The sequence below is a fragment of the Rhinolophus sinicus genome, linkage group LG17 (assembly GCF_036562045.2).
Source record: "Rhinolophus sinicus isolate RSC01 linkage group LG17, ASM3656204v1, whole genome shotgun sequence".
Taxonomy (NCBI): domain Eukaryota; kingdom Metazoa; phylum Chordata; class Mammalia; order Chiroptera; family Rhinolophidae; genus Rhinolophus; species Rhinolophus sinicus.
Window position 1 is genome coordinate 6,825,644 of NC_133766.1, and position 23,952 is coordinate 6,849,595.

At 45.6% G+C, this 23,952-nt stretch overlaps 1 protein-coding gene across 2 annotated transcripts in view; it reads left to right on the forward strand.

Moving 5' to 3' along the window:
* The first annotated feature begins 16,148 nt into the window (after nucleotides 1-16,148).
* TNN (tenascin N) overlaps nucleotides 16,149-23,952 on the forward strand; it is a 39,515-nt gene continuing 31,711 nt past the window's right edge. For both annotated transcript variants that reach the window (XM_019734627.2, XM_074322237.1), the window contains exons 1-2: nucleotides 16,149-16,600; nucleotides 22,953-23,393. In XM_019734627.2, coding sequence (XP_019590186.2) covers nucleotides 16,456-16,600; nucleotides 22,953-23,393 — 586 coding nt within the window. In that variant the 5' untranslated portion in view covers nucleotides 16,149-16,455. The remainder of the gene's footprint in view (nucleotides 16,601-22,952; nucleotides 23,394-23,952) is intronic.

The window sequence follows — 23,952 nt, forward strand, 5'->3', positions numbered from 1 at the left end:
AGTACAGTGGTAACTACCTAAGTCACTACATCTGCATAGAAGGCAAGCTGTGGGGTCATTAGTATCCTGTGAAGCACTGAGAAGCTAGTGTACATTCCCTGAAAGATACATGAGGTGTGTAAACTACCGTTAATTCATTCACTTCTTTCATAGACCCCCAGGGCGACGCTTTGTTAGTGTTGAGTCCCTTTTCTACAGGCAATGCTGGTCTGTCTTTTCCTGTAGGAATGGAAACCCCACCAGGGCAACAATGATGACGATTGCATTCATTAAGTGTTTGAATGAATGGAGTTCGGTTACATTTAGTGATACCTTACAGATTGTGGTAATCAGCAAAGTAGCGATTAGACTTGTCCTCTTGTTCATTTTAAGTCTGTCCTTGAGGTTTGACGTCAGGCCGAGGATCTCCCACTCTGATTTGATCTGGGATTCTGTGAAAAACCTCAGCCTCTTCCTTTTAGTTACCACAGGGGTCTGCTTCTGGAAGACGGGGAGCATTTGCGGTAATGAAGGGAAAGCGTGACTCAGTAGGAAAAGCTGATGTGATGAAGGAGAGAGCAGGCCCACACACGTGGGTCTCTCACTGCAGAATCCGTGTGAGTGAGCCGGGTGTCGACAGCCACCACCGGGGCCTTTTACAGGCTTCTCTTTCCCCCTTGTGCTTTGTTTGTTGTCCTTCACCCTCTGTAGTGATAGGTTGAGCTCCGCTTTGTGTTGGTTTTCACACCAGGGACCGTCAGAGAGGATGGGTACCACCTCGTCGTTGTTGATGATACTATTCCGGTTACATCAGGGCCAGCCCGTTGCTCCGAGGGCAGCAGACCGGTCCAGCTCATCTCCCAGCCAAGTCTCTGCAGCTACTGGCTTTGTCAGTGGCTGGAACCTTAGGGCTTTCTGAAAGCAGCCTCACCGAGTGTGTCTGCAAGGTGTTTCTGTCGAGCAGTCTCATGCAGATGTTTGGAGGCACACTGCCAGGACAGCCATCTTTACTGCTCTTGCCCTCAGCCTGAATGGCCGTTCCTCTTTGTAGCCCACACAGATGGGCACGTCCTCCTGTGGCACGCACGCTCCCTGCTACATGCCACCCACCAAGGTGTCTGCTGAGGTGCCTTCCTATACACCAGGTTCACATATACTCAGCAGCCACCCCACGCCTTCTACAAAGACCCACCTCATGTCCGTCTTCCTCTATGGTTATGTTTAGCCAGATCCTGCACTTGTAATTGTTTCTGAAGCTTAGCTTTAAGCCTCTCCCCAAACCACAGTGGTATGGCCAAAGGTGAGGCTGTCAGGGTTTATATAAGAGTTATCATGCCTGGGTTCCCCTGCCCCAGGTCATTTTTCTCCTGGAACATTGTGATGCAAAGGAGGACAGACATTTTCCTGCACTTTTCTGATTTTTCCTTCTGGAACATACAGGAACACAGGGTTCGTGTGGCACCAAGGCTGTGTAACAGAGGCTCATCATAGAAGCTATCAGATGAGCTGCGGTTGGTTTTGGAGTTGGTTAGACCAAAAGGATTCCTGGGGGATGTGTTTTGTCCTTTGTCATTGCTGAGGGGATGCCTGTAAGAACCAAGCAAAAATAATGATGGCCTTTGAAACTCTGGGTTTGAAATCCAGTTCATTCAAGTCCGTGGTGACTTGGGTTAGAGGACATATGTTTTTATGAGAAATATATTCTTAACAGGCCACGCTCTACTTCCTGTCTCCAAATCTTGACTGTGTGGATCAAAACTCTGGACTCTTGGCCCACAGTGTTTCTCAATTCCCCTGCAGCGCTGGGAGGCTCAGCCAGGTCCAGACAACACATACACATGTGTCATCACCACTGATCATGAAGGTGCTGGAAAAACAGTCAGCTGCTTTACCTTTGCATCCAACGACCGCCAAAATCTGGCTCCTGCTTTTCATTCCACTGCACGACTCCCTTCTTTGAACTCTTGCTTTGATTAAAGTGACACTCCTCTGTCTCATATAATCTGATATTCTCACTCTGACAGTTCCCTCTAAGGGCGTTTCTTCCTCCATAAATATGTTTCCTGAGGGTTTGGATGTTTTCTGCCCTTTTCATTTTATACATGTTGCTTCACCTGATGGCTTCAGCCACCAAGATGAAGTTTGCATCTCTGTCTCTGCTCAGAAATCTCTCATAAACTCTAGACCCCTATGATCTCATTGGATGTCTTGGATCTCTCAGGGGGCACCTCAAACTCAACATGTCCAAAACTGAATTCATATTTCTCCCCGAGTTTGGTTCACCTTCTATATTCCCCTCCTAAGAGAAGGACCCCCATGCCAAAACCTGGGATCCACCCTACGTTTCTTACCCATCCTTACTTCTCCTCCAAAATTGGAACTCTTGATCTCTCCCCCTACAAACGCCTTCTCCATCTCATGCCGTTTTATCATTATATGTCTAACTGCTCAGGACAAAAACTCTTGAGGCCTCCTTGAGCGTTCTCTTTCCGTGACTCCCACATTCACTCCATCAGTAAGTCCTGTCAGTTCTACCCCTAAAACATTCCCCAAACCTCTACTCCTTGCTGAATAAACCCAAGAAGTCACTACGTTCTGCAGATTCGATACCACAGCATCTCCACGGGCTGTTTTCTCCCCTTCATGGATCACTCTGCCCTTCTCTCGGCTCTCTCTCTCTCGTCCAGACTGTCATAGTTGCCTCCTTACTAATCTGCCTGTGTCCAGTCTTGCACCCTTTAAAGCCATTGTCAGTTCATTCCCACAATATTTGTGAAGTGGCCAATGAGCTTGGGAAGCAGCTGCGAACAAGGCAGATATGATGCCTGCCCTGTGGGGCTTCCCTCCTGGTGAGAAGGACAGACATCCAACCCAGGCTTCTAAGTATGACAAGTGGTTAGAGAACCCCAGGGGCTGAGTGTGTCAAACATGGAGACCTCACAGAGGCTTATGGGTCAGGCAGGTCTTTTCCAGTGAAGGAAAATTTCAGCTGCACACTGAAGAATGACTAGGAGGTAAAGGGGAAGAAGGTGAAAGGAAAGGAAGGGTATTTTAGTCAGAAAAACATCAAATGAAAAATGTGTGATGAATTTCCTCCACACTGTTACCCGTTTGATCTTTCTATCTTCTTTCTTAAAATGTTTTTTTTCCTGATAAAAAATAATGTACATTCATTGTGTATATATTCTTGCTAGGCAACTCTCTATTTCCTATCTCCAAATCTTGACTGTATGGATCAAAATTTTGGACCCTTGGCCCGCAGTAGGGCATTTGGAAATTACTGAAAGCTTTAGAAAAGAAAATAACATGACTCACAGTCTCACCATCCAGGGACAAGCTCTGTTTGCCCTGAGGTGCATGTTCTTTCAGTGTTGTCTGTCACACATGCGTTTTCAAAATGATCTCCCTGCACTAAAAATCTCTTCGTATAATTTCCTTTCCTAAACACGACCCGTGGCTGCTCGCTGTCTAGGGCCCCAGTTCCTAGCTCAGTGCTTAGCAATACATGAAAGGATGACTGAACGCACAAGGGAGCGAGTGAATAAATGTAGGTGTTCTCACCTCCATGTCCTCTGCCTCTTTTTCATTACCTGTTCGACAGAGGCTTGCCTTAGGTTCTGACTCTATCCAAACCCTTTTCTGAGGCTCCAACTCTCATGACAGTGCTTGTCTTAAACACAGATTAGATTGCCTCTCAGGTCCTTAGCAAAGGTTAACTGCCTTCCAGTGTTGTTTTTCTAAATTTACACTTAGAAGCCTTTCCCGATGAATTGTCTGTTGACACCAAAACATCATCCCATCCCTTCCATACTCCACCTTTCTCTCAGGGTTGGACACCTGAGAACTACACTTCCCAGGATCCTTTGCTGGCAGCGTTCCCAGTTGGATTCCACCAAAGAGAGGCATCCACCTGAGGTTTGGAATGAGAAAGAGGCAGAAGTGTTTTTATTGCTCCTCTGACTGTGAAGGCTCATATGTAGCTGGGTGATCCCCTGAAAATTTCCTACCTTGGTGCTGAAGGCAGCTGAGATGGTCCCAGAAGCACGTGATTTTCTAAAAGGTAGAGGCAAACCTGAGAGTTGGCCTTTGCTCTTCTGTCCCTTCCTATCGCCTTCTGTTAGGGCTTCTGTTTCCTCATCAAAGTCTCACTGAGCTCCCTGGTGGGCAAGGCCGGCCTCCTGTGCGTCTTGGTACCTTCTCTCCTGCAGAGAGCCTTGCCTGGCTGAGCTCTGCAACACATTCGCTGCTGCTGACAATGACAATGACACCCAATGCTTCATGACTGTGGGCAAAGCATCCTCGTGTGGACAGAGCCATGTTTGTTCAGTGATTTCAGTATCTCTGCAGCAATTTACTGAAGACACGTGAACTCACACAAACATAACAGAAGAGCATTGCAAGGCAGGTGGGCCTGTCGGTGACTCGGCTCACCGAGGCTAGCCCCGACTTCACAGCACAGTCCCCACTCCGGGTGCCCACCAGTATTTATAAACTGGCTAGTGTGTGTATAGAGCCTGCATTAGGCCTTATTTGGGTTGGACGTGGGGAGAACTACAATGAATCGTGTCTGTTTGCTTAGTGCCTAGTACGTATCAGGCATGGTGCTAGGTGCTGGAATTATAATTCATGTTGAACAGGAGCGGCAGCTCTCTGCCTTCCCAGAGATTACAGTCTGGCAATCTCATTGCTTGATGGGTATTACTGAAGAAAACGAGGCCACCCCACTCCCTGCAACTTGGGCATGAATGTCATTAAGCTCAGCAGGCCTACTGAGCCCCCAGCATAACGTTAGACTTTCTAAGAGGTCAGGGTCCTCCAGCGTACCAGCGTCTCTACGGTTAGTTCAGCGTGGTCCTTTTAGGATTGCTTGCTTCTTGCTCAGCATTTCATTCATTGTCGAAAGCCGGCCTGGAAGCCCGTGGCAACCAACCCTAAATACTGAAAAACAGGCACGGAGAGTAGTAACGTGGTTGTTGACAGGCAGGGTTGCGTGAACTTTTACAATGAACTAGAGCGGTGTTCTTGTGCCAGGCCGCAGGGCGGAACATACAGGGGATAGAGTAACATTTAAATACCATACTGTGAGATTTCAAGGAAAAAGAAAAGAAATGTGAAAACCCACTAAGTAACTGAAGGGCAGTGCAAAGGTGGCCACATAGTAAACACACCGTGTGTACTATGTGTTACATGAATGATTCATTTCATCCCACTCGTGGGGAGGTGCCATTGTGACCCCATTTGACAAGTCAGGAAACTGAGGCAGGAGAGAGCAGCACCTTGCCCAAGGTCATATGACTAAGTGGTGCAAGTGGGGTGTGAACCTGGGTAGTTTGACTAAAATAAGGGGACACATCAAGTCCCCATCCTTTGGAATTTCTGGTTCCATCTGAGCTAGTCCGACCTGGGTAACCCAGATAGCAAGCATCAGAGAAGTGGTATTTTTAAAAGGGGGTTGAAAACGGGGACTGTGATGTTTTCCGTTACTGTTGGGATCTGAGAAGATGTCAACACTCAAGCCCCCAGTGGCCACATTCAGTCCTTCTGCCTCGACTTTTAGCCCAAAATGTGAATGTGCCATCTGATCAATGATCAGACATCAGCATCTGAGTGTGAAGCGTCACATTAACTCACTTTATTTTCAAGACAGATAGATTGTAATGGAAGGAGAGGAGCAAGAAGGGGCCAGAGAAAGAGGGGGCTGGAGACGGATTTACTGAGCATGTGCTGCAGGATGCCAGGTGGCAACACCCCTTCAAGGGAAAAATAAAAGTTATATATATATATATCCTGTATCCTTGAAACTGCAGAAGCATGCCCTTGAAGATCAAGGTCAAAACAGGTCAAAACAGGGCTACCAGCTTTCAGTGCTTCTATTTAATTATGTCAGAATTATGAGGATAGAAAAGAAGGAAATTAAACTGTCATTATTTAGATTATATAATTATTTACATAGAAGCTTGTGAAAATCTACAGAAAACATTGGAATTAATAAGAATAAAAACAAAATTAGAGTACATTTAACAAAAGATATATGAAATCCCCACAGAAACAATTATAAAACTTCGTTGACAGAAGATCTATAAGTGGACAGATAGCCTATGTTTGTAGACAGGAAAACTCAAGTGCTGTGACTATATCAATATTCTCTGTATTAGTTTATTAGGACTACTATACCATAGGCTGGGTGGTTTAAATGACAGAAAATTAATTTTTTCACAGTTCTGAAGCCTCGAAGTCTGTGATCAAGGTATTGGCAGGGGTTTCTTCTGAGGCCTCTCTCCTAGGCTTGTAGATGGCCGTCTTCTCCCTGTGTCTCCACATAGTCAGGCACGTCTGTGTCATAATCTCTTCTTAGAAGGTCACCAGTCATATTGGATTAGGGCTTATCCCTATGACCTCACTTAACTTAATCACCTCTTTAAAGATCCTATCTCCAAATTCACTCACGTTTTGAGGTACCAGGTATAAGTACTTTAATATATAAACTTGGGAGGAACACTATTGAGTGTATAACGGTCTCTAAATTTATCTGCAAAGTGAGAACTACCCCAATCAAATCCCAGCAAGGCTTTTCATGGAAATGGATAATCAGAATCTAAGTTTATATGAAAGAACAAAGGTCAAATAGAGACTAAAATCTTTTTGAAGAATGAGATGGTAGGGTATGCCTGATTGGATATTAAAACTTACTTAAAAATTATAAGACAGAGTGTACTGGTATAGGAATAAACAGACAGATCAAGGGAACAGAATAGAGAATCCAGAAGCAAACCCACTCATATATGAAAACTTGATAAGTAAGGGATGACATGACATATTAGAGGGACAAACTTGGCCTATTCAACAAAGTGCTATAACAACCAGGTATCCATATAGAAAAATAAAATAAAATTGGATGCTTGCTTTATACCCTGGACAAAAATAAATTCCAGGTATATTATAAACCTAAATGTGTTGAAGCAAAACTTTAAAAAAAATTTATAGGAAAATATAGGTGACTATCTTTTTGACCTCAGGATAGGAAAATATTTCTTAAACAAGTCATAAAAAGAATAAGTCATAACGGGGAAGTCTGATAAATTTGACCAAATTAAAATGTAAATTTTTTGCATATCAAAATACCAGAAAGAAAGTTAATAGAGAAGCACAAATAAGAAGAAACTATCAGTACTGCAATAATGCAGACAAAGAAGAGACCCAGGGTACATCGAGAACTATAAATTTATAAGAAAAATTTAAAACTCCAGGACAGTTCCCAGAAAGAGAAACCAAAATAACATATGAAAATATACTCAATGTCATTAGTAATTAGGGAAATAAAAATCAGAAGTAGGAGATGCCATTGCCCACAATACCAAAATGTAAAAATAATTGTGTCCATTGCGAGAGTAGAAGAGTATGTGGAATTATGGGGAAGAGTCTCACACTTCTCAATAGAACGGAAATAGGTATAAGTTCTCTGGATTGTAGTTTGGCCATATCTAATGAAGCTAAAGATGTGTGCTGTAGGTCTGGAAATGTTCTCCCATGTGCAGAAGACACCTGTAAAGATTATTAGCACGGCATAGTGTGTAATAGCAAGTCGTTGGATATCACCTGACCATAATCATTAACAGAAACATGAGTAGATTTTTGTGGCCTATTCATACACTGCAATGGTACATAACAGCAGAGATAAGTGGACATGTAGAGTAACAGGCATCGACATTGTGGCAGATAACTCCTAGGCAGACAGGTCCCAATAATCCCATCTATTGGTGCCCATGGATTTGTGCCGGCCCCCCTGAGTGTAACTTGATTAGTAACTTGATTCTAACTAATAGAATATGACAAAATGGATGGGATAATACTTATCTATTATATACGATTCCATTTTAGCAGACCAGAGTGAGAGATGTTTCTGCTGGCCTTGAAGAAGCCAGCTGCTATGATGTGACCTGCCGAGGGAGAGGCCACATGGCAGGGCCCCAAGTGTCCTGTAGGAACTAGGACTCTCAGCCATACAAACTCAAGGAAATGAATCATGCCCACAACGTGAAAGAGCCTGGAAATAGATTCTTCCCCAGTCAGGCGTCCAGGTGAGAACACAGCCCAGCCAATGCTTGATTGCAGCCTGTGAGACCCTGAGCAGAGGACCCAGTGAAGCCAGACCTGGACTCCTGGTCCCCAGAAACTATGAGATAATAAATGTGTGTTGTTTTAAGCCACTGTCTTTGTGGCAGTTTGTTATGCAGCAAGAAAAACTAATGCAAGAACGGATAATAGCATAATGTTTATAGAAATAAACCAAGATGCAGCCAGATCGATATACAATAAACATATATGATACCATTTACATAAATCTTAAAAGCATAAGAAGAAATTCTGTATACTGCTTAGGCTTGATGTATACATATGTGTAATAAAAGTATAAAGACATGCATTGCAGTGATAGTCCCAATTTCAGGAAAGTGTTTTTCTCTTGGAGGTAGGGGAATATGATCAGAGAGCCATATGCAGGGACTTTAATAGTATTTGTAGTGTCTATTTCCTAAGTTGGGTAGACATATAAGAGTGTTGATGATACTTTTCTCTAAGCCTTTTGTATATCTGCAATATTCCTTAACTCACAAAAACATCTGTCTTCAGCTTTAGGCTCCAGTAGGGAGGACATTGTGTTAATAATGAAGTTTGCCCACTTTTCGCCCACTGAAATTGGCAAGAGGGAATGAGAGAAAGAAGAGTCTGTAAGATCAAGCTGGGGATGGATATGGGGTAACCGAGATGGAAGGAGATAGGAGGAGGGAGGGCCAGAGGGATAACAGTCTGCAGAAATACCCCGTGGGAACCCTGTCTCTCAGTCATTGGGGAGCCACCCATGCACTCATCTTGCCGAGACCACAGATGGCCTCAAGGGGTGACCTCAGCAGTTCCACAATAAGACCGTATCATTATCCGTAGCTTTGTCTGCGTGCAATGGAACAGTGACCACACAGCAGCCTTGCTATAATCCTACACGCTTAGAAAACAGTAATTAAAACAAAAATCCAAAATGTTGATAGTTAGGCTATTAGGGAGAATCAAAATGGTTTAAAACAAAAGAACCCCACCAACACCTGGCCTGCCTGCCCTTTGGAAGAACGTTTGAGATGGGAGGCTCTGACTCAGAACGTAAAGCAAATGATTGGATTTTCCTATCATTTTTTTTTTTTTTTTAACCAGTTAGTCATTTACAGGGAGTGACAGTGGGGTCTTTCTTCTCTTTGCTTTACAGCCATGAAGATTGGGAGATGTTATGATACCTTGGTAGTGTAAAGGAACCTCTAATTCCCAGGATGACTGAGAGAATGTCCAGTGATGTGCTGGTAATGTTTAACAGCTGGCTCTTCTTTGATTTTAATCATATAAATATTCTCACAGTGGCTGGTTTTTAAGCTACCAGTGGAACGTCACTGAGTGCTGAGCTGGGAAGAGTCAGGGAGAAATGTGCATAACCAGCTCTTGAAAACTCATACATGCTGCTTCAACAGACACCTGAGATTCCCTTCCTACCACGGTTTTGGGGAGCCCTGGCTGGAGGTCTCAGCCAGGGAGGATGACCCCTGTATCCATGCCCTCTCCTGGCTCCCTCTCAGTCCAGGAGGCTGAGATTTCACTATTCTGCTTAGAATGTAACAGTACTTCCTTCATAGCCAAACGTTTTCAGAGGATAAGAATATATTAAACACCTTAAACAAAACCCTATTCCTTTTTTAGGAAAGAAATAGAGATGAGTTGTCCTCTCTGAAGAAGGCAGGGATTCAGTGCTGGTGGAGTTCAACTTACGTACAGCACTCCCCATCGTCAGCTCCCTGGAGGGCAGGTCTCCTTGCAGAGCTGGGGAAGCTTCCCCTGAGGCTAAGTTTGGAAACTCCCCTTGCAGAATTTCAAATCCCTGGGTCATTGTGCTCAGTTTTAGAGTGCCCTGAAAGTTTTGCAGTCTGAAGAGCATTTCTGTGAGAAGTCAGGAGGTCCCTATTGGGTAGAATGATTTGAGTACAAGTAACATAGCACTCTAACCCAGTTGGCTTAATTAAATAATGAAGAGATCTATTATCCCAGATAATGAGAAATCCCAACATTGGTTAATTCCAGGGTTCAAGAATGTCATAAAGGACCCAGATTCCTCGCATGTTTCTGCTTTGTCATCCTTTGTCCTGTTTAGTTTCTCTCATGGTTATAAGGTGCCTGCCATATGCCAGGCAAGCATGGCAACAGCCATTGGAAGAAGAACCAACTCTTCTGACAGAGGAAAACTTCCCAGAAGCCCCATTTGACAGAAATGGGTCAGATGTCTTTTCCTAAATCAAGTCATGTCAGAGACTGCAATTACTGTGATGAGCTTAGAATAAGTCAGGATTTAACCATGAGTTACATGTGGTAGAGGTAAACACCCAGACAAAATTGGGGATTCTGCTTGGTAGACAACTGTGGTCCTAGGAATGCTGCTACTATCCTGATCCTCAGATTGTTGACTTCTACAGGTCAGTTTGGTCCTTTTGGCTGATCAGAGAGATTCACCTGAATCAGACCAATCGACTTGATTAGAAACAAATTATGCTATGTCTTTTAAATTGATTAACCTCAAGATCAATTTATCAAAAAAGTGTATTTGTTAAAGACCTACTGGGAACCTGGCACTTAAAAGTCACAACTATTAGACAGTGGACCCACTGATGTGTAGACATGGACAGTTGGATTTAGAGATCCTAATTAGCTGACAGAATAAGTAAATGTTGTAAGTGCCTTTGCATCCCTTTGCAATCAGTCCTTTCCCCCGTGTATTAGATGCACATACTAGAATACTATGCAACAATAAAAAGCATGTCCTTGAAAACACATGTGAAAAAAATGGAAAAAAATTACTGTATAAAGTTTAGAGCAAAGAGCAGAAAAAAACTCTATATAATATAATCTTAATTGTTTAATCTTTTTTTAATACATGCACACAGATATATACATCTTTCCATATATGTACACATTTGTAGAAGAAAAATCTGGTTACTCTGGTGTGGGAATTACAGGAAATGTTAATTTTCTTCTTTATGTTTTTCTTCATGTTCTAGTTAGTCTACAAGTTACTTTTGTAATGAAAATAATAATGATGTCTACCCAACAGCACTCTGTGGGCAAATGATGCACGAAGAACCTCCTAAGGACCAAACTGCCATCCCCTCCGAAGTTCCAGGCTGCAAACCCGGCCCTCTGCTCCCACACACTTCAGGTCATGGCTCTTAGCAACTGTTAGCGCCAAAATAGATTAATAAGAAGATACTGACTTCTACTGAGACGGATATCAAAAAGTATTGAGCCAAGAGAAGAAAATATTGATGGAAGAAGAATCAAGGTCTTTCATGGCCTTGAAGGGAGTAATAAACCTTTCTCTTGGCTGAATGCTATATTCTGTTGTCTATTTTTGCAGGCACTTGCTCACTTAAAGTCAAAGATGGCACATCCCTGTAAGCTCTATTAGAGGTTTGAATTCAGAATCTACCCTAAAGGGAAGATGACCCTTTGAGTATAGAATGTATATAATTTATAGCGGAGCGAGTGAGCTGAGACAAGATCTGGACAGTGGAGGTCTGTTTAAGTTTGGTTTCAGTTCCTTTAGATTCAGCAGAATCCTAATTAAAGAAACTAAGACATACCTTCCGACCAGCTCATATAGACCCAAACCAGCTGAGACGAGCTGCAGGTCACCACACTAGACATGCAGATTCAGGCTTCCTCAGAGCCAGCACATCGGTCTGTTGGGTTTGGGGTGATTTCTTAGGACAAATAAATTGGAGATGACTGCAGTTGGAATGCTCTTTCCTACATTTTTCTCAGATACAAGAAGATGATATAATAACATGTTGGTCGAACCATCCTATGAACCAGTAACTTTGTTTTTTTTTTTCCAGATTGTTCTGGAATGGGTTACAGGAGGACATAATGGGTTGAAATTAGTTTCAAGTTAAATTATTCCCTTAGTTTGGGTACAGGCTATGTATCATTTTTCCATTGTTGCATAGCAAAGCCCTCCAAAATACCGCGACTTAAAACAATTACTTATTTGCTCATAATTCTGTGGGTTGGCAGTTTGGGCTAGACTGGGCTGGGATGACTCACACGGCATCTGCTGGGCTCACTCATGTCAGGGCTTCGGCTAGGAGGGCCAGGCCTCTTTCTCCGTGTGCTCATTCATTCTCCAGAAGGCGCTTGTCTTCCAAGAGGGTGAGAGCAGAAGCTGCAAGGCCACTGCAGACCCCCACTCGAATTCACAGTGTCACTTTTAGTCACATTCTATTGGGCAAAAGAACTCACAAAAGTTGGCCAAGTTCAAGTAGTGGGGCAAATAAACTTAACCTTTTTGGGGGAGGACTTGTAATTTTTCTGCAAGTCTGACATGGTTGTGAAATAAAAAGGTTTTGTTTTCGTGTTTTTAAGGAATGAGCACGCTGTCTCTCCCTTCTGCTTTTGTACTTCCCCCCGGCTGGGAGATGGCCCTAGAGAGTGGTGACAATGTGCTCTACCAGCATCGGACCACCTTCTTCTACTGTCATGTGAGAGAAATCATGTTCTGTCTTGTTGGGCTACTGCATGGGGGTGGGGGGGCTTGCAACATGTCCTGCCCCTCACTAATTTAGGCTGGAGGAAGGTGGCTTCTAAGGAGCCTGTGACATTGGTTTACTTACACCTATTTAGGGTCTGGAAGGTGGAGTAATGGAGAGAGTTGGCGAAGTCCACTCATTTGGGGAGAAAAATGGAAAGGAAATTAAGAATAGAAGAGCAGTTTGAGGTGTCGAGGAAAAAACATCCAGCCTAAGAGAAAGCTTATAAGAGTTTATTTGAGCTAAACTGAGGACAATTGCCAGGAAACCAAGTCTCAATGGATTGAGAAAATGCTTTGCAAAATGACGGTTTGCTGCTTATTTTATACGTAGAGCCAAAGGAGGAGGGTTACATGAAATCCACTGGTGGTAGATTAAGGGGTGGGAGAAAGCAAAGCGGGGAAATCTCTGGAATTGGATAAAAGTAAATTGGAGAAACAGGTACTTATTTTACATAGGTGAGTACTGGATAGTTAATAGCATATTACAGCACATAGAGATGGCAATCAGAATAATAATGAGGGATTCTGTAATTTCCTGCTCTGGTCCAGAAAAAGGGATTAGTGACATTCCAAGGGTGTTATCTTAGGTGGAAAAGGACAACAGACAGACTCACTTAAAGTAAAGCTTGACCTTTGTCAAGGAAGCTACAGGCTAAAGATGTGACTTCCTGCCATAGCCCACCCTAGTTAGGAACTTTCATGTTCACGCCATCCTATGTGGTTATTTTCAGTCTCCTGAGCTTGTCAGGTTTAATCTGTGACCCCCTTTTCCATCCACAGGGGAAACAGCAGGATCCTAGGAGCCTTTTGGGGAGACTTTGCTATTTAAGAAGTAAAGAAAAATAGGTCCAAGGGAAAAGAGAAATGTTTGGGGGCTGGGGGGCATTCTGGTGAGCTCCGCTTCACACCACAGTGGCCACCTCTGTGCATAGCCGGCTTCAATGCCAGGGGCAGATAGCAGGACTATTTGTGGTTGTAAGGAAGGAAGGGCAGAGAACTGTGGACCCAACCTGACTGAAGTGGAGATTATCAAGGCTGGAGACTAAAACATGATGGTCACAATTGCGACAATAACAGCTAACATTTACTGCCTCCTCGCTGCGACCCTGGGACTAGTCGAAATTCTCACATGTATCAACTCATGGAATCCTCACCATAACCATACTAATATGGGAGAGCCCCCTCACTATAGAGATTTTAAGTTCCCTTTTTCTTTGGATCTCTGGTCTTTTTGAAAACTTCCTTCTCCTTCTTTGCCTTTTAGTGATTCTGCTTACCGTACATTTACTATGCATACCAGCTTCAGTGCTTCCATTTACTTCACCCCAGTGCTGGCCCTATGACTTGGGAGAGGTTTTGCATCTCTGTGGGAACCACTCCTGGCTCCAACTTAAATCTACATAACATATGTGGAGAGACAAAAGGAGTCAGTCAGGCTCCCTGCCCGAAACTGACTGGTGGCCCGCAGTGGCCCGCTGGTTACCTGAGATGGAATGCTGCGCTCCCGCGGTCCATCCTGAAGGTGTCACTGTATACGCTTACGTAAGCATCTGGGCTGTGAGCCACTGTTGTCTCCTACAGTATAAAAAGGTCTGGCCATTTTACAAGGTTGGCTGTGCTGGCTGTGCCCAGAAAACCTGGCTGTGCCCAGGGCTGCGCCCAGAGATGAGGCGGGTGGTACCCTGACAAGGCTGGCTGTGCCCAGAAAGCTAGTGAATAAAGCACGTCTACTCCGCCTTTGGCTCCACGCATCTTCCAGCTCCCAGAGTCACGGACACCTTACACCAGGGCCACCACCCACTCAGACAATATGCTGATACTGGCCAAGCGAATAGCCCTTCCGCCCCCCCCCCCCACTAAAAAACTTGAAGTTTTCTTTCCTATCGAGATTTTATCCTGAAATTTGTGATTTATACTTACTGATTGTAATCATTGAAGCCTAATGTTCTTTCCAACCCATCCTGGGCCCAGCTTCTGGACAATTGACGCCACCTGAGTGACCAGTTGAATGGCCACAGGCTCCATAAGAGCTGATGGATGTTTCATAGCCCGCCCCCCTCGCATCAACAGCTTTGAGCTCTCCTCTTGAAGAAATTTATTAATTAAAATCTATTTTTCCTCATGCAGGGGCCTTGGAGATACAGATGATACCCCAGCGAGATCGCCAGTCCCAACCAAAGAAGCCAACATGGTCTTCCAGGCGGATCTCAAGACCCCTTCCTTTCATCTAAGATCAGATAGGGCGAGAGTCCTGTGAATCCTCCACTAGGTAGGGACAGCTCTATGCCCCTGTCCAGCAGGAAACAGATTGAGAAGAAAAGACCTCCTGTCCCTCAACTTCCCATAAAGATTTTATGGGGATCACATCTCTCAAGGGGAAAGCAAGGCAGGCAGTTAGAGACAGGCATCGGGTCTGCATTCCTGCACGTCCAACACAACCTACAGATGGCGCCTGCCCGGAAGACCTCCCGTCTCTGTACAAAACTTCCCCTTTTCATTGTAATTATCTACCCCTATGAGGAACAAATGGGTACAAAATGACCAACTAGATTAAACCGGTCACTCACACCTGTGCAGTAAAGGCCACCACGACCTTCGTTTCACTTGGGCCTCATTATACCATCATTATAATATCATACATATGCCCGGAAGTTCATTATAATAGATTGAATTCTGGGAAAGGACATGTACAGTGTAAGAAGAAGAGATAATAGCCTCTGGTCAATCACAGGTGTCAGTCAAGTGGCCCCACGCCCAGAGAGGAACAGCCCGTCCTGGAAAACCCCCAAGTCCTTGCCTCTGAGCCCCTTTCGCTCGGCCCGCTGCAAACCCTTTGCAGTGTACTTTTTCTTCTCATAAATTGCTCTTTCACTACTTTACCTCCTTCAATTCTTTGCTCGAGACTCCAAGAACCTGGACACAGCGCCGAAGAGGCCCCCTCTCCGGTAACAATATCACCCCTCTTTTAGAGATGAGTAAACTGAGGCACAAATAAGTTAAGTCAAAGGTCATATGCGAGTAGCAGACACAAGCTTCAGACACAGGCATTCTGGCTGTGGGCGCACTTCACATTCTGGGGTCCACTCCTTGATCCCCCATCTCTCCTGTCCTCTCCCTGTCCTTTCCCTCCAACAGCCCTCCATGCCTACTTGGGCAGCCCATGCCTACGTGTACTGAAAACACATATGTCCTTCCATAGGTCACAGGTCTGCACGACGGGCAGGGCAGGTGAGGGCTGGAGGGTCGAGAGAACAGAAAGTGTCTTCATGACCTCATGGGAAAACTCACAGAAAGGATAAAGGTCTGTCCATCTGATGGCAAAAGACACAGGTGTGAAAAGGGGCACCGCCACGCTTTCCTGGCGACGGGTCTCCTGCTGGCTGGCCTGTGGGAGAGCTCCCAGAGGGGGTCCTGGAAGGCTGTGGCCCTGGGTCTGCACTTCTTGTTCTCAGCTGTCATCAGTGCCCTGCCACTTATCGCTGGAGCTGGTGGGGGTGGGGGTGTGGGGTGTCAGGGTGTGGGAGGGGTGGTCACAGGAGGTTCTGTCCCAGAGGGTCTCTGCTCATTTCCTTGTGTGCTGAAGGTCTTTCCCTATTTTAAAAGTGGTAGACAATAAATCCCAGAGCGTCTGCAACCAACAAAAGAGAAAGAGCCTTTAGAAATGCACTTTTAAACCCCAAGACCCAGCTCCCGGCCAGGAGACAGGCAAGCTCTTTTAATGACCTTATTTGGATGTACTTAAATGGAAAAAGGCTCCAGAATTTTCAGCTGCTGCATAATCGAAGTAAAAAAGAAGGAAGAATTGTGTATTTTCCCCCTTTTCATAGAAAAAGGAGTTGCTCATTACCTCTTAACTGAGTGCCATGCCAGCAGAGGGGGCAATACCCATATCTCTGTGCTCCACCCCCTGGCCTAGCTGGTATTTAAACCCAGGGCCTGAGGCGAGGAGAGGACGGCAGCAGTGCCCGGGTGGAGGAAGCTCAGAAGTGGTACCCAGCGGCTTCCCAGGTAAGTGCTCTGGTTTCCCGAGGTTTTCCCTGTGAGAGGAGGAAGTGGCCAGGTTCCCAGCATGAGCATCAGCTGTGGAACTAGCCTCCCGGCTCATCCGTGATGGGTGGAAGCCAGTTCGGAAACATTCAGGTAATGTGTGCTTAGCAGTGTAGGCGGTCCCAGCACGGGACTACGTGTTGCCCCGAAAATAAGACGGAGCCAGACAGTCAGCTCTAATGCATCTTTTGGAGCAAAAATTAATATAAGAGCCGGTATATTTTATATTATATTATATTATATTATTATATTATATTTATTATATTAAGACCCGGTCTTATTTTATTATAATAAATAAGACCCAGTCTTATTTATTATAATAAATAATTTATTATTTATAAGACCCAGTCTTATTTTATTATTTATTACAATAAAATAAGACCGGGTCTTATATTAATTTTTGCTCCAAAAGATGCATTAGGGCTGATTGTCCGGCTCCGTCTTATTTTTGGGGAAACACGGTAGGGACAGTCAAATGCAGTCTGTGTTACATTCTAGGGACATTTCCACCAGGAGCAATAAATAGAGGTTTGTACCAGATATTTCCTCTTAAGTCTTGCACGTTCTCATCTTTATTTCTTTGCTGGTTTCGTTCCAATGTCAAAGGTTGGTTTTTTGTTTGGTTGGGTTTTTGTTTTGTTTTTTTGTAATTTATCTGTTATATTTCACTTTAAAAAAATCCTAAAATAGAAATTTGATTTTAATTGTGATTAGGAAACTACTATTATAACTTTCCCCTTCTGTAGATTTTGTATATACCAATTAAGATGATGTTTTCAATGGACTTAAAGAGCTTTGAAGTTATTCAAATATTTAATTTTATAGGTTTTGATTCTTATTTGTAAGAGGACCATATCTTTTCCCCAAATCCTCATGCTATTACCCTCACAATGCTTCAAAGAAGACATTTCGAAACATGTCAAGACATGATATGGCGGACTGGTTTTTGGAGGTCTTATTATTTATCTATTTTTGCAGTTGGGAGAGAACTGGGGAGAGGAAAAGAATGAGTGAGGACAACCTCTTCAAAGTGTAAAACTTGAATTGCTTATGTAAGCATTAAACAAAGAACAAGTCCTACGAGGAAAGTAACAAACTACACACATCTGGACACCCGAGAGCCAGAATGCCTTAAAGTCCAGGGGTTCTTAGAGAAGCCGGAGCCAGCAGCAAGGTATCAGGTGACACCTGGTCAGCCAGGACTCCAGACTGGTGGCTGTCAGGGCACAGGATCTGTGTGGAAAGGATGTGTTTTTTGGCATTTGGCATTTGTTTGGACTAATGCCCGGTAATGGTTGGGAGAAGGGACTTAGGAAGGAATAGGGAGCAGCTACCTCAGTTTCAGTGTTTCCAAGGAGGAGGGAAAAATAAACAACATACCTAACTTTCTTTTATGCATTTCAAGCCCTGCTGCATCCCCTAGTTTGCGGGTTGCAGCTGACTCTTGAAGAAGGGGAAATAGGACAGGAGGAATTTATGGGAGTGTGTCCATTTGTGCCCTTGCATTACCATAAGAGCACCAGGGAGGTCTTTTTGTTAGAAAGGGATTCGTGACTGGGGTAAATTGAGCATCTTTGCCTGGCTCAGGAAGAGCTGTAAAAGCGCTCAGCATGCGCAGAGGCATGCACGTGATAGGTGCTCAACTATGGGAGCCACCATTACCCTCATCTGTTGGAGCCTTTGCAAGGTGGGCTAAGATTCAGCTGACAGCACAAAACTAGCACACCAGCCTGTGGCCCCCATGAAAAGGGGGCAGAGTGCAGAGGCTGGGTCAGGGACGCCATCCTTTATCTTTGCCAGCCTCTGGTGTGGGGGCAGACTTGATGGAAAGAGTTCTTCAAGAAAAGGGTATCACACAGCCGTGTGAGAGTCATCTGCGAGGATCTCTCGGGCACTCGCTGGGTGTATTCCACTGAAGTGGGGAGCAGGGGGACAGAGTGATTCCTAGAATGTGACCAGATTAGTAAGACCACATAAAACCAATTTTTCATTCGTACCCAGTCCTATATGGAATGCCTGTGCAGAGTTAAGTGTCACAGAGATGAAACAAAAATGTGCGTATATGTCCTGGGTTTGCCTGCACAGTGACCTAGCAGACACAGTGCCACCTTGGGCATTGTACATGCTTGCCTTCCTTCATAGTTCAGTGGTGTCCACCCTGTCATTTGGGAACAGAGTATCTTTTTAAGTGACTCCACTGGAAATCCATGATAATGCAGTTTGCCTAAAACCCAAAGCAGTGCTTTCATTTGCTTGTGGTTAACTGAAAGGGCAGGATGAGGTAATGAGGGAACCAGAGAAAACCCTGACTTAAGCAGAAGGATCTGTAACGGCAGCTGAGAAACTGGCTGCCGCTCTCTTTGCTGCAAATAGTACATTTTATTCCTGACCAGGGTGTGTGTCCTCCTTTGGAAAAAATGAGGTAACCTGGAGATGGTCAACTGTAGGATTGGAGAGGACCATCTAGGATTCGGAGTCTGCCCCTCTCCTCTGGCCAGGGCGTAGTCGATGTCTGCCCCTAGAGAGAGAAGTCAGTCTGCCCTGTGCTTCCTAGAAAGGGAAGTCTCCAGCCTCTCAGGATTTAACCTCCCTATGGGAAAAACACCAGTTTATCTTTCCAGGGATCACGCTTGCCACTGCTCAGAGGAAGTCCAGGCATAGGACTTAATTATGGGGCAGTTCATGTTTAACTGAGCACCTACTATGCCCTGGGTTTCCTTTATTTTCAGAAGAACCCCCTCTCAACTACTTCAGGAAAGAGGACATTTGGTCTTTTTTTTTTCACATGCAGTAATCTTCTCGTTGGATTTTCTCATTTGAGGCAGGACACACAGCAGACAGAGGATGAACACAGACATGGGGAATGGACTGAGCTGGTGTTTCATCCCAGCTCTGCTGCTCATTAGCTGTGTGTCCTGGGGCAAGGTACTTAACCTCTCTGGGCATCTATAACAAAGTGATATCAATGGACTCTCAGGATTTTGTGGATTAAATGAGAATAATGTTCTTAAAGTGTTTGGCACATATGCAAAAAACCCAGTGGCTAGTATAGTTTAATACACCAAATATTACTTTGGCCTCCAGGCCTGTGTTATGAGGCTGGGGGTACAGAGGGGACCCACACAATCATGGCCACTGTCATCCCTGAGCGTGCAGGGTTGTCTGGGCTAGGAACTCACATACAAACTCGGGAGCTGTCAGTGTTTGGCTGGAAATTAAAGCCATGCGGGTAGATGTGGCCACCAAGGAAGAACAAATAGACCCCAGACGTAGAGTCCTGTCCATCCGGCCCATGGTCAGCAGCACACACCTCAAAGGGCCGTTCTTGGAAAAGCAGTTTCATGCAGCATTTGTCCTAAAGACTCTGCCTCAGCCTCCAGCCGTGCACGCCACCCACCACCCCTCCTGCAGGCAGAATTAAGGATGTGATCAGTGGACGAGCCTGACTCTTGGGGACACCTGGTGTCCCGGTTTCCTGCACATACATCCCCTGCATGTGAACCCCCTTGGTCTCACTGATTCCTGCAGCATTCGCCCCATTTCCGTGAGAAACGTCCTCAGTAGAGGAACCACCCCATTCGGAACATTATCCTGCATTTTTCTGGGTGAGCTTTGTGGCCCTGTGCGCCCCCTTCCCACCCTCATGGCGCCCTGTCTGTGGTCTGCTGTGCGGACAGGACTTGGTGTCGTCATCCCCTTCGTCACGGGCTTACCCAAGGCACGTCCCTCCGCTGCCAAACCGCAGGCAGGCAGGGGCAGCTCCTCCGCCGGTCACCCCCAGAAGTACTGGCTTGAGGTTCGCCCGCCCCTCTTCTTTCTAGCAACCACTCTGCCCAGGAAAATCTGAGCTCAACATGTGGAATGGGAGAGGCTATAATTAGCAAGGACGTCTTGTTATAACTCAAGGACAGGCAACCCCGAGGGCTAGTACAAGGGCTTCTGGGGTTTCTCATATTCCAGGCTTCAGAAACCAAACACTGTGATTAGTCTGCTCATTTATTCTGTTCTTTAGACTCCACATATAAGTGAGATCATATGGTATTTGTCTTTCTCCGTCTGACTTATTTCACTTAGCATAATGTTCTCTAGGTCCATCCATATCGTTGCAAATGGTAAGATTGCGTTCTTCTTTATGGCCGAGTAATACTCCATTGTATAAATGTACCACAGTTTCTTAATCCAGTCGTCTACCAATGGGCATTTCAGTTGTTTCCATGTCTTGGCTATTGTGAATAGTGCTGCAATAAACATAGGGGTGCATATTTTATTTTTGAATTAGCATTTTGGATTGCTCTGAACAGATACCTAAGAGTGGAATTGCTGGGTCATAAGGTAGTTCCATTTCCAGTTTTTTGAGATACCTCCATACTGATTTCTATAGTGGCTGCACCAATCTGCAGTCCCACCAACAATTCACGAGGGTTCCCTTTTCTCCACATCCTTGCCAGCACTTGTTGCACTTACTGTTTGTTGATTTGGTAGGATATCTGATGGATACTTGTCTTTTTAGGGAGACCATGTCATGGATGGTATAGATGTCTGACCACTGCAGTGTATACCTAAAGCTGAAGCTGAATAATGCTGAACGTCGACTATAATTATATATATATATATATACATATATACATATATATGTGTATATATATATATATATATTATATATGGTCACAGGATGTGGAGTACAGCATAGGGAATAGAGTCAGTGGAATTGTAACACCTATATATGATGTCACAGGGGTAGTAGATTGGGGGAGGGAGGCTATCACGTTGTGAGGGGTGTAAATGTCTAACTATTACATGGTTTTGTACAAAACAAACACTATGAGAGGCCTGGGGTTTGGATGGAAGGATGGGCAGAGGAGGCCGGTCTGCTTGTTTAGCCCTGTTGTTGCCCAGGGAGGGGATTTGGGGCCGTGGAAACACCATGTGCTGTCGTGTATACAGAAGGTGCTTTTGAGATCACTTTCTGTGGTTTGGGGGATGGCAGAGGTGCCACAGGGATTAATGGCTCAGTTAGTGGGCGCTGTGCCCAAATCTGAGACTGGCCTTGCCCTGTCCGTGCATAACCGGGGATACACTGCTCGATGCCCTGAGCCCCGGTTCCCATCTGGGGAGTAAGCAGAGAATATGTGTGGGACTAGCTGAACTTCTGGACAGCAATTGTGAAATATCAGTCCTTTTATCCTTCGCCTGCCTTCCAACTCACTCTATCGGCTCTCCTCACCTCCCCCATCCTCTGACAAAAATCTCAAGAGGTTCCAGAGCTTTTCTGGTCACCTGTGGTCTTTGAAGAGAACCCTTTTGGGAAAGGCAGGCCCATCCCAGAATCAGTGCCTCAGTCTCCCATTCAGGCCACATCTTTTCTTTTCACCCATCAGGCCTAAGGCTGGACTCGCAGGTCAGCGGGAGGGCAGGGGACCATCCTTGGCTTTGTGTTTTCCTTTCTCCACTCCCCACCCTCTCTTGTCCAGCTGTTGCTGGCTTCCTCAAGTTGCTGACTCAGGCTGACTCAGGGACATGAGGGGTCAGAAGAGAAGGGAAAGGAGTTTTCATTTAGCTGGGGCTGTTACAGCTCCCTCTGGTTACCAGACGCCCTGTTGAGGCAGTTGCCTCCAATGCTGGCTCCACCCACCCCTCTTGTGGGAACCTTTTATGGGTTCTTCAGGTAGGACTCATTCTACCGGTGGGCACCTCCCCACGGGGGCAGCACACTCCTGCTGAGCTGTGGGGCTGCACCTCAGCTCCGTCCCCCAGATGCCTCCTCTCTGTGGTCTTGACCGATGGCGGGACTCGTCCCCACAAACTCTTGGCTGCAGGCCTTTCCCACCGCAGCCGCCCTCCAATGTCTATTACTCAGCCTGTTCCTGGCAAACTGGAGTTCCTCCAGTCCAGGAACAGGCATTGGGCTCTTTCCTGGAAAAGACCCAGTAAAGCAGCTCACACATGCTCCACTGTTATTTTTGGTGTTGTCGGTGGGGAGCATGATATTAGGGTTGTTGTAAAGATGAGGAATGAGGGGGAATCAAAGCCTGGCACACAGTACAAGTCCGTTATTCTCGTTATTATTACAGTGCAAGTGAGTACAGAATTAGAAGTGCCGAGAAGGGCGTCCCAGTAGTGTGAGCTGTGTGAGCCGAGACAGGAATGTACGGTGTGTGAGAAAGGAACTAAAAATAGTAAAAGACCTCGGTAGATAGAGGATGAAATCTGTCTGCTGGGTTTCCAGCTTCCTGTGGGCTCTCAGAATGCATTAAAAATGCTAGTTTCCATCAAGAAATCACAGTGGCAGTCTTTGCCTTTTTTCTGGATACAGGTCTCCTGGAAGGCCTGCTCCCCATCTCTCCAAGGATGGTTCTCCAGGACATGTTCTGCTTCCCTCTGGGGCTCCTACTTGGTTCTTTGCTCCTGGTGGCCTCAGTCCCGGCCACTCTTGAGCCTCATGGCTGCAGCGACAAGGAGCCACAGGTCACCATCAGCCACATCTACAAGATTGACGTGCCCAAGCCCGCCATGGTCCAGGTGGAGGCCGACCCTCAGCCCCTCAGTGAGGGTGGGGCCTCACCCCTGGCCCAGGGGGAAGCTGAGGAACAGAACATCATCTTGAGACACAGCATCCGCCTGCAGACACCACAGAAGGACTGTGAGCTGGCAGACAGCGTCCAGGACCTCCTGACCCGGGTAAAGAAGCTGGAGGAAGAGATGGCAGAGGTGAAGGAGCAGTGTAACGTCCAGCGTTGCTGCCCAGGCGCTGCCGGTGAGTGCCCCACCTGGTGTTCATTCAGCAAACACTGAATGAGCACCTTCTCGTGCCAGGTCTTCCACCAGCCTCAGAAGCACTCCGCGTGTGGTCCATGTCCACCTCTCTGGGTTTTCCCGGGGGTGCTTTATCATTGGCATTAGCTCCAGGGGGCATCTGGAAGCCTGAGCAGGGAGGGACCTTAAAATGAGTCTGGACTCCTGGGATAATGCTTCCAGAGGAGACTGCTTCCGGGTGCTGTTTTACCCGTGGGTCCAGTCTCTCCTGTAGGGGACAGCAGTGGGGTGGAGAGGAGAGAGCTAGACAGGCCTAGGGACAAGTCCTGGTTCTGCCACTTTTTAGCTCAGTGACTTTGGGCAAGTTCCTCCACTATGCAGTGAGGATAATTCTATCAACTAGTCTAGTTCTGAGAACTGTAGACGATATACGTAAGATTCCTGGACCGTCGTAGATATTCAGCAAATTGTTAACTCTTTTATTAGTAATAAAGTACTATAATTTGATTTTACACATAGTGAGCCCCCACCCCCATCAGAAGTTTTTTTATTTTAGCATA